The sequence below is a fragment of the Rosa rugosa genome, chromosome 7 (genome assembly GCF_958449725.1).
Source record: "Rosa rugosa chromosome 7, drRosRugo1.1, whole genome shotgun sequence".
Lineage (NCBI taxonomy): Eukaryota > Viridiplantae > Streptophyta > Magnoliopsida > Rosales > Rosaceae > Rosa > Rosa rugosa.
The window spans coordinates 20,730,077-20,740,162 of record NC_084826.1 but is presented as its reverse complement, the minus strand read 5'-3'; the positions used below and the strand labels follow the sequence as shown (position 1 = coordinate 20,740,162).

The window sequence follows — 10,086 nt, the reverse complement described above, 5'->3', positions numbered from 1 at the left end:
ATTCAATGATTCCAAGTTTCGCCGAAGACAGTTGGAAGTCGGATTTTGACGGGGGGAGAAATACCTGCCACAAGAAAGAACATTCTGTACCTCTAAAATAAGAAAAACAATTAATAAAGTAAAAAAAAATTGAAAAACATTCTTTTGGCCAATAAAAGTCAAAATTTTATTGTTTATTTATTCTTTTAGTCATCAAACTTTAAACCCACCGTTAACAAAATACCAACATCTGACTGAATCATTCTATCATACTATGTGCTTGTTTAGCGCCACTATTTAGTATTTACATTAGTCTCTCACCAAATTATTTTTTAAGTTGAGTACAAAACTGCTGAAAATGATCTGAATATTTTAGTGCTATCTAATAGAGTTGGATTCAGAGGCTTCCAATTGAGATTTTGCATATCAAATTGGTGTAGAAGAATTCAGCATTTGGCAATCTCTAGAAAATGAAACAAGGTGTCTTCTCTCTTTGAAACATTCAAAAATAAGAGAAGGTTGATATACTAAATTAGTAGGTATGGATAGAACCATAGTATTTTACTTAAAAGTTATTTTCATGAAAAATTATAAAAACCGTAGCAAGTGTACATCAACCCTCATTGCAGTAATGAAAATACCTAGCGCTCTGCTAGGGTTGGGAGAGCGCCGTTCTTGGCCTCTCTGTACCTTTCTCCATCATCGATGGAGGACCCTTCCGGTACCGATCTCGGCGCCGTTGTCTTTGCGCACGGTTCATACCGTGTCCTCTAATCGGGCGTGGTCCGCATTCTTGCCGGCAACGTCTTTGCATTCTCAGATTTTGTCTTATCGTGATGGCTTTTGTCTGGGCGGAGAAGAGGTTGCGCCGATTGCTTGGATCGGAATGTCACCGAGAGTTAGTCATCTCCGTCCAAGAAGGGCACGGCTGAAACTGGATTTAAACGATGCTGGGTCTGGTGTTGCTGGCGCTTGGTGCGTCCCAGATCTAGGCATAATGGGTTCGGATTGCTTCCGGCGAATGATGGACGCGCGGCTGTTAGAAGGTGATGGCGGTGCAATATTTAGTCTGTTCTCGGTGACAAGGCAGATTGGCGTGGAGGGCAGCGTTTGGTGTCAATCAGATGGAGTAGAGATGGTCAGGTTCCGACGAAGGGTGGTGCAGCAGTGGTCGGGGCCGAGGTCAGGGTGGCGAAGATCTGAATGGAGCAGCGTTTGGGCTTTGGGCTGGAACTGCGATACATCTGGTGGAGGCGGCTGGAGTCACGGTGGTGGGATCAGACTGTGCTTTCTCCGGCGTCGGGCGGTGGTGCAGTTGTCGGGGCCGAGAGCACGGCTGGTGCCCAGAGAGGGTGTGGGTGCCCAAAGTAGATTCTTGTGGCCTTGGGCCTCTGCTCTGTTGGATTGCTCAAGTAGGACTTTGGGCTGGGCCTTCTTTCTTGGGGCTGTGCAGCTGGTGAATGAGCCCAAAGCTGGTTGGGTTCGTATTTGGGATCCGGGAGACTCCTTTTGGGCCCTAAATTTAGCTGACTGTTGGCATTGCTTCTTTGGTTATTTAGGTAGAAGATTGCTCTCTATTCAGCGCATTATTTTGCGTGGAGTAGGCAAGGTCGGTCACACTACCGGCGGTTCTCTTGATAGAAGGTTACCCTCTATTCGACGTATATCTTTGCGTGGAAGTATGGTTGACCATACTATTGATCCCGTTTTACATTGCTCGGACTCTGTCTGGTGCTTCATCAAATGCTTAATTGCATCCCTTCGTACCCTTGTTAGGTTTTATTTCCGATGCTTTGTTGCATCTAGTATTTCTTTTGTTATTTTATATTTTGATGTAGTTTCTACATCTATCCATTGTTATTTTTATTCTGCTTATTATTAATAAAATTGAGTTGACTGTTTCTCAACAAAAAAAAACCCTCATTGCAGTAATAACATTTAGTCTTGATATATAGTAAAGGTCATGACATAAATTGTTCATGTGAAAGAGAACTTATCTTATTGTAACCAACTCATAACTAAATTACTTGTTATCTCCTAACAAGTGAATGTAACTTTGAAACTCTATTAGACACTTATGATACGATTGCCGAAGACCGAAATTATCCATTACTAGACTTGGGAATCAAGTTCTAGTAAATAGGCTTAAAAAGGACTAGAGAGCTATCCAATTATCCGAAGAGAGGAATTAGCTAGAAGTCCTCTAACCTCAAATTTGCAACCCTCAGAAGCGGTGAAGGTGGCAAGAAATTTTCCCTTCTAGTCCTATAAACAAAAAATCTAAACCGATGCCCATCCCTACCAATCTAGGCAGCCCTTGAAATCTAAGATCGAAGGCCGACGCCTAGCAACTCCAACCTACATCTGACTCCCACACACATGACTTCTCCTCCATTGCTGACCTACAACAAGAGGCCTCTGATACAGTAAACTAATTATTAGTATAAAGATGCATTTCAAGTGACAACCAACACTGCATCTCATTAATGAAATACACTAATGGAAACAAAATATTATCATTGTAACTATTCTTCACCTCACCAATGTTTTCAAAAGTGTTTCTAGGGAGCGCTCACGGCGCGCTTTGATGTGAGATGGAAGAAATTTGCCTCAAATGGCCAAGAAATGTTCTTTGTGAGAAAGGCAATTGTCTGAAGTCTGAGGTGTTAATTTTTTTATATATTATTTTTATTTTTATTTTTGAAACGTGAAGCATTGAGTTTTAATGAATGGAAGAGTGGAGGCACTTAGGTTGAAGTGTTAGGTTTGGTGCATATCCCTCGGTGGAAATATTTTTGCATAACAAGAATGCAAGGTATTAATGGTTCGTGCATTCAAGGAGACAACTGATGCATGAGAAATTGGTGCATAGTCAAGTGCATGCATTGAGTATAAATGCATGGTCAAATTGATGCATTAGGAATAAATGCATGCATGGTTAAATTCATGATGGACCTTGTAGTCTTCCTGTGGAGTTAATGAGGGAGATGTGAGGTTGATTCATGAATGGGCATTGATGAAGTGAGTCTAGAGACCTTTCAATGGCTATAAATGAATGGAGCTTGTGTGGAGGCAAGCAAGAAGACAAGGATAAAGGCCTATTGAGGGGGGGGGGGGGGTGGGTGGGTGGGTGGGTTGCAATAACAATATGGAGTCGTGGAGAGACCGAATCTACTACATTCCTGCACCCACTAATAGATGAGAGTGGAGTCGAGGAGAGTATGACGGAGAAGGCTAGAAGGGAGTAAAGACCGATCTCCAGTTCTGGGTGGGGCTTCAACAACGAAACGAAGTAGTTTTGTATATAGTATATGTAGGTAACTTTTTTTTCCCAAAATTCTCAATAGGGCTTGAGCCCAACCCATGGTTGCTTTGGATCCGCGCCTGCAGGATGGGATGGTCTTGAAAATGGAAAATGGAAAACGAAAGATTTCACTATAGGAGCACTATACTTTGTCCCAATCTTGGATATGCCAGTTGTGGATTATCATGACAAATAACATGATCAAATATTTGCCTGTTGTGACTGGATCGGTCTAGAAGTGGTATCACAGAAGGAAAACTACTAAGGACTGCACCTTACATATCAAGTGATTACACATTATGAATGAAAGTGATTGTATCTAAACATTCATTTCTAGTGTTATCTTGTTGAGGAGAGCAGGGTACTGTCAGTTGGTTTAAGCTTTAGTCATCTGACTAGTTCAGGTGCATGGTTTCCTGCATGATGTTTGTACTTTGTCATATAGTTTGTAAATCATGGATTGCTGCTCCAGATTCACAAATGTGTGCATTCTTGGGGTCAGAAGGCAATGGGGGATATGCAATATTTGAGATTGCAAAATGAACTAGTTTTCCAAATAGTCTGGTTGTGGATATCTGTGTCCCTACTCTTCCACTTGGAGCTGACATCAGTAAGATCTTGAATAACCTGTATAATGGAGATCTTCTGTCTTGCACCTAATGAAGGCCTACGAGTTCTTGCTTCAGGAGAAATCTCATTAACAAATACTTACCATTCTTAGATATGCCAGTTGTGGATTACTCAAGCTGCAATGTCTCTTGGGGATTGTGAATCAAATGTTGCTTTGGTCTGAATCGATCACCTTTTCAAAGTGCAGAAGTTACTTTTCTTTGGGCACATAGGAGTATGGGAATTTTGTTCCAGTTGCAAAATTCTCTTCGAGCACATAAGACTACGGGACAAGACATTGTCCCCATCTTTGCGCAGATGCAATTTTTTTTTTCTTCATCGGAATAAGAATTTTCATTGATAACTGGTATAAGACCATGGCTGTAAGTCTGTAACCCATTGATGAATTTCATTGATAAATTTAGGAATTATTGATCCAAATTTGGTTTCTGGTCAAACCATTCTCATGTGATATCATTGCTTGCAGCCTAAATTATTGTGCACCCCAGGGGCGTGGTAGTAACCCTAATTCAACATGGGTACCGTAACCCCAAATTTGAGATTCTTCGGACAAGTGGCCTGACCACTGTCTCTGCATACAGTCATTTCAGTGTGTATTTACTTTTCTTTCCACTAATTTTCAATATTTTGATTGAAATTTAAGGAATTATTAAAATTTAAGATCCCAATATTAACCACCACAAGTGGTCGAGTTGGTAAGAGCCTCCAGGTGTGGAACCCCCACACCCGGGTTCGAATCCCGCCGACGCTTATTGGAGTTAAATCCCAATATATTCTTGGTGGCCAGGGGGAGGAAGCGTTCTGACATGATCCCCAGGCACGGATTAGTCTCTGGGCCTAGGAAGCCTTTGAGGAACCGTGTGATCTCGATAAAAAAAAAAAAAAAAAAAATCCCAATATTAAGATCTTATTTCGTTCATGACCATATGAAAGTGATGGGAAATTTATTACTTGGAATTTACATCTAGATTTCTATAGTGTTTGGTCACACTAGGAAAGCAAACAACAAATTAATACTATTGAAGACACCATCAGTTTACAAATTAATCGTAAACGCTGTGTAATTAATGCTAGAAATTAACAAGGGAACCATTTTCCAAATGTTGTACTCAACAAACAGGGGAGGGGACACATTTTTCTGTTCTCAATACATCAATGTTATTTTGACTTTAATTCATAGCATGAGATCTCTTATTTAAGTTGCGGCTCTAATAAAAAATTTAAAATGAGGACTTCATGATAATTTTTAAATTAACGGTAAGATGACATATATATTAAATAAATAATATCTTAATTTCATTTATAAAACACTCATCCAACCGTTCTGTGAAAATTCTCATGGTATATTACTTAACGAAAATGTTCATCTGGTCAGTATTGACCAAAAAAATAATGTTCAACCACCCTTGGATGTAAATCCAATGGCAGAGAGAATTATTATTAAATTGAGGTGTTTTGTTTTCCACCACTGGATGTAAATCTAAGCAAGAAGACAAGGATAAAGGCCTATTAAGGGGGGGGGGGGGTTGCAATAAACCTATGGAGTTGTGGAGAGACCGGCAAGCAAGAAGACAAGGATAAAGGCCTATTGAGAGGGGGGGGGGGTGTTTGCAATAAACCTATGGAGTCGTGGAGAGACCGGCAAGCAAGAAGACAAGGATAAAGGCCTATTAGGGGGGGGGGGTTTGCAATAAACCTTTGGAGTCGTGGAGAGACCGGCAAGCAAGAAGACAAGGATAAAGGCCTATTGGGGGGGGGGGGGGGGTTGCAATAAACTTATGGAGTCGTGGAGAGACCGGCAAGCAAGAAGACAAGGATAAAGGCCTATTGGGGGGGGGGGTTTGCAATAAACTTATGGAGTCGTGGAGAGACCGGCAAGCAAGAAGACAAGGATAAAGGCCTATTGAGTGGGGGGGGGGGGGTTTGCAATATACCTATGGAGTCGTGGAGAGACTGCACCCACTAATAGATGAGAGTGGAGCCGAGGAGAGTATGACCCAGTTCTGGGTGGGGCTTCAACAACGAAATGAAGTAGTTTTGTATATAGTATATGTAGGTAATTTTTTTTCCCAAAATTCTCGATAGGGCTTGAGCCCAACCCATGGTTGCTTTGGATCCGCGCCTGCAAGATGGGATGGTCTTGAAAATGGAAAATGGAAAACGGAAGATTTCACTATAGGAGCACTATACTTTGTCCTAGTCTTGGATATGCCAGTTGTGGATTATCATGACAAAGAACATAATCAAATATTTGCCTGTTGTGACTGGATCGGTCTAGAAGTGGTATCACAGTAGGAAAACTACTAAGGACTGCACCTTACATATCAAGTGATTACACATTATGAATGAAAGTGATTGTATCTAAACATTCATTTCTAGTGTTATCTTGTTGAGGAGAGCAGGGTACTGTCAGTTGGTTTAAGCTTTAGTCATTTGACTAGTTCAGGTGCATGGTTTCCTGCATGATGTTTGTACTTTGTCATAAGGTTTGTAAATCATGGATTGCTGCTCCAGATTCACAAATGTGTGCATTCTTGGGGTCAGATGGCAATGGGAGAAATGAAATATTTGAGATTGCAAAATTAACTAGTTTTCCAAACAGTCTGGTGGAGGACATCTGTGTCCCTACTCTTCCACTTGGAGCTGACATCAGTAAGATCTTGAATAACCTGTATAATGGAGATCTTCTGTCTTGCACCTAATCAAGGCCTACGAGTTCTTGCTTCTGGAGAAATCTCATTAACAAATACTTACCGTTCTTAGATATGCCAGTTGTGGATTACTCAAGTTGCAATGTCTCTTGGGGATTGTGAATCAAATGCTGCTTTGGTCTGAATCGATCACCTTTTCAAAGTGCAGAAGTTACTTCTCTTTGGGCACATAGGAGTATGGGAATTATGTTCCAGTTGCAAAATTCTCTTCGAGCACATAAAACTACAGGACAAGACATTGTCCCCATCTTTGCGCAGATGCAATTTTTGTTTTCTTCATCGGAATAAGAATTTTCATTGATAACTGGTATAAGACCATGGCTGTAAGTCTGTTACCCATTGATGAATTTCATTGATAAATTTAGGAATTATTGATCCAAATTTGGTTTCTGGGCAAACCATTCTCATGTGATATCATTGCTTGCAGCCTAAATTATTGTGCACCCCAGGGTCGTGGTAGTAACCCTAATTCAACATGGGTACCGTAACCCCAAATTTGAGATTCTTCGGACAAGTGGCCTGACCATTGTCTCTGCATACAGTCATTTCAGTGTGTATTTACTTTTCTTTCCACTAATTTTCAATATTTTGATTGAAATTTAAGGAATTATTAAAATTTAAGATCCCAATATTAACCACCACAGGTGGTCGAGTTGGTAAGAGCCTCCAGGTGTGGAACCCCCACACCCGGGTTCGAATCCCGCCGACGCTTATTGGAGTTAAATCCCAATATATTCTTGGTGGCTAGGGGGAGGAAGCGTTCTGACATGATCCCCAGGCATGGATTAGTCTCTTGGCCTAGGAAGCCTTTGAGGAACCGTGTGATCTCGATAAAAAAAAAAAAAAAAAAAGATCCCAATATTAAGATCTTAGGCCATGTTTGGTTCATGGATTTGAGGCATCAGGAAAGGAAAGTCTTTCCTTTCCTTTGTTTGGTAACCACAAAATCTGGAAGCACTTTCCTGACAGAGGGGAAAATTGGGGGGAAGGTCATTCCACTCAAGACCCATGGGATTGATTTTCCCCTCTTCTTTCCCAGCATTTATGACTGCAATTTTGGACAATAATAACCCTGCTCAAATATACAATTGCCAAATATACCCACTGAAACATAGTTTGTATTTTTATTAAAATACAAGGGTATTATTGAAACATGGCTATATTTTTACTTTCCTTTCCTTCACCAACCAAACACTGGAAGGGAAATCAAATGGTCTTTCCTGGATGCTTTCCCTGCTTTACCAAACACAGGAAATGAAACCTGACAGGAACTTTAGTTTCCCTTCCCCACTGGAAAGACAAGGGAATTGATTTCCCTTCCGTGAACCAAACGAGGCCTTATTTCGTTCATGACCATATGAAAGTGATGGGAAATTTATTACTTGGAATTTACATCTAGATTTCTATAGTGTTTGGTCACACTAGGAAAGCAAACAACAAATTAATACTATTGAAGACACCATCAGTTTACAAATTAATCGTAAACGCTGTGTAATTAATGCTAGAAATTAACAAGGGAACCATTTTCCAAATGTTGTACTCAACAAACAGGGGAGGGGACACATTTTTCTGTTCCCAATACTTCAATGTTATTTTGACTTTAATTCATAGCATGAGATCTCTTATTTATGTTGCGGCTCTAATAAAAAATTTAAAGAGAAGTTTTAAATACACACCCTTAATTACTTAATACACACTCCTTACTCAATACACCTACCATTTAATTTCTCATTCTAATATTTTACTAAGAGAAAAATTCAGCTACCCTCCCCAAACTATGTTGCCAAGGCCAATTTGATACCCGAACTCTCAAAAGTATCAATGTGATACCCAAACACATATTTTGACATCAACGTGATACTTCTGTCTAAAATTTGTGACGGTTCCGTTAAAAATGATCACGTGTCGTACATGTGACTAGATTTTAAGGGCAAAGTCGTACTTTTACACCAATTTTGTTATATATATATATATTAAAAAAAAAAGATATGCTTTTCATCTTCAACTTTTTTTTTTTTTTTTTTTATCACCATTTTAACACTTTCCCATTCACGAGACTACAAACAACATTCTACTGATTTTTAACAACTTCACCAAGTAACAGATCCAAGTTACCAAGTATCCAAACTTTTTTTTTTTTAAAAAAAAAAAGTCAAAGCAGTAGCATTACCACATTTTGTATCTTACACTCAATTAACTGCTATTCCATATAGAACGACAGAATTACATTCATCACAATCTGCTTGGTGGCAAGGGTGATATAGAATTCACCTCACCATCATAACAAAGTTACAGAGTTTCCCTTTGCATCCTACATCCAGATAAATTTTTTTAAAACAAAAACTACTGCATTTTGGCCACAGGTTCAAGTGCTTCAACAGTAACCACACTGTTTCCTCTGATCACCACCATGCCCATGTCAGTCTTTTCATCACCATTCACTTCTACAGTGTTATCAACCACCATATTCATGAACTGGTCAAATCCACGCAAGGTTCCAACAATCATTCGGTTTGCATTTAGCTTGATTTGAAGCTTCTTGTCCATGTACTTCAGATCCGGGGGCTGACCTGACCTGCTCATGGTGAAGGATTAGAGAGAGAGGTTTTGGGTGAGGAAGGATTCTTCTTTACCAGATTTGGAAGTTAATTCCAATTACTGCAATTCACCATCAACAATCATGTAAACACCTTTTCCAGTTTCAACTGAAATTAACCCAGCAGCTTCCTCTCCTCCAACACTCCAAAAACGCAGAAATCCACATCCATTAACCATCTGAATTCCTTATTTCGATTTCAGTCGAAACTGACCCAGTAGCTCATTTCTTCTCCAAAGCTTCAATTTTCCAGATCCCACAAACCTCATATTCCAAATCAGAGAGCAGTGAATTAGGCTTTTCGATTCACAATGACTCATGGCATTATCCAAAGGGAGAGGACGAAATATAGCTTACCGAACGAAAAAGGTAAGTCGGTGGCTCTCACGGCGGTGCTGGGTGGCTCCGGTCGAAATCGGAGGTCCAGGTTATGGGCTATTGGTCGGTAGTGAGGCGCTGATTCCATTTATGGAGGTGGTTTAGCTCGATTTGGACTGGAGGTTGGAGAATGAAGGCATGCAGATTCGATGCCATCGGCGGTGGTGTGTACGGCGATTTTCCACCGTCGGTTGGGGTAGCTGCCTTTGGGTTTTGATCGAAATTGGGAGCTGGTTCGAAGGATGGTGGCGGTGACGTGAGGTGGTAACCGGAAGTTGGGTTTCCCGGTGATGGCAGAGAGAAGGAGAGCGGAAGAGAGAGGCCAGGTCGGGTCGATGCGGAAGAGAGAAGATGAAGAAGAAGGAAAAAGAAAAAGAAAAAAAAAGAATTAACAAAAGAAAAGGGTAAATTGGTCTTTTTCTTTGTTTTTGGTCTTTATGTGCTTGACACGTCACTTTTTTAATGGAACCGTCACGAATTTTTGACGG

The 10,086-nt window shown here is 40.4% G+C and overlaps 1 protein-coding gene across 1 annotated transcript; it reads right to left on the bottom strand.

Moving 5' to 3' along the window:
- Nucleotides 1–8,834: 8,834 nt before the first annotated feature.
- Nucleotides 8,835–9,475, bottom strand: LOC133723628 (probable small nuclear ribonucleoprotein G). The gene has a single exon (XM_062150519.1). The coding sequence runs from the start codon at nt 9,205–9,207 to the stop codon at nt 8,968–8,970; it is 240 nt and encodes a 79-aa protein (XP_062006503.1). The 5' UTR covers nt 9,208–9,475; the 3' UTR covers nt 8,835–8,967.
- Between the last annotated feature and the right edge of the window lie 611 nt (nt 9,476–10,086).

Coding starts and splice junctions, on each gene's coding strand:
- LOC133723628 (XM_062150519.1), bottom strand. CDS start 9,207: ATGAGCAGGTCAGGTCAGCCCCCGGATCTGAAGTACATGGACAAGAAG.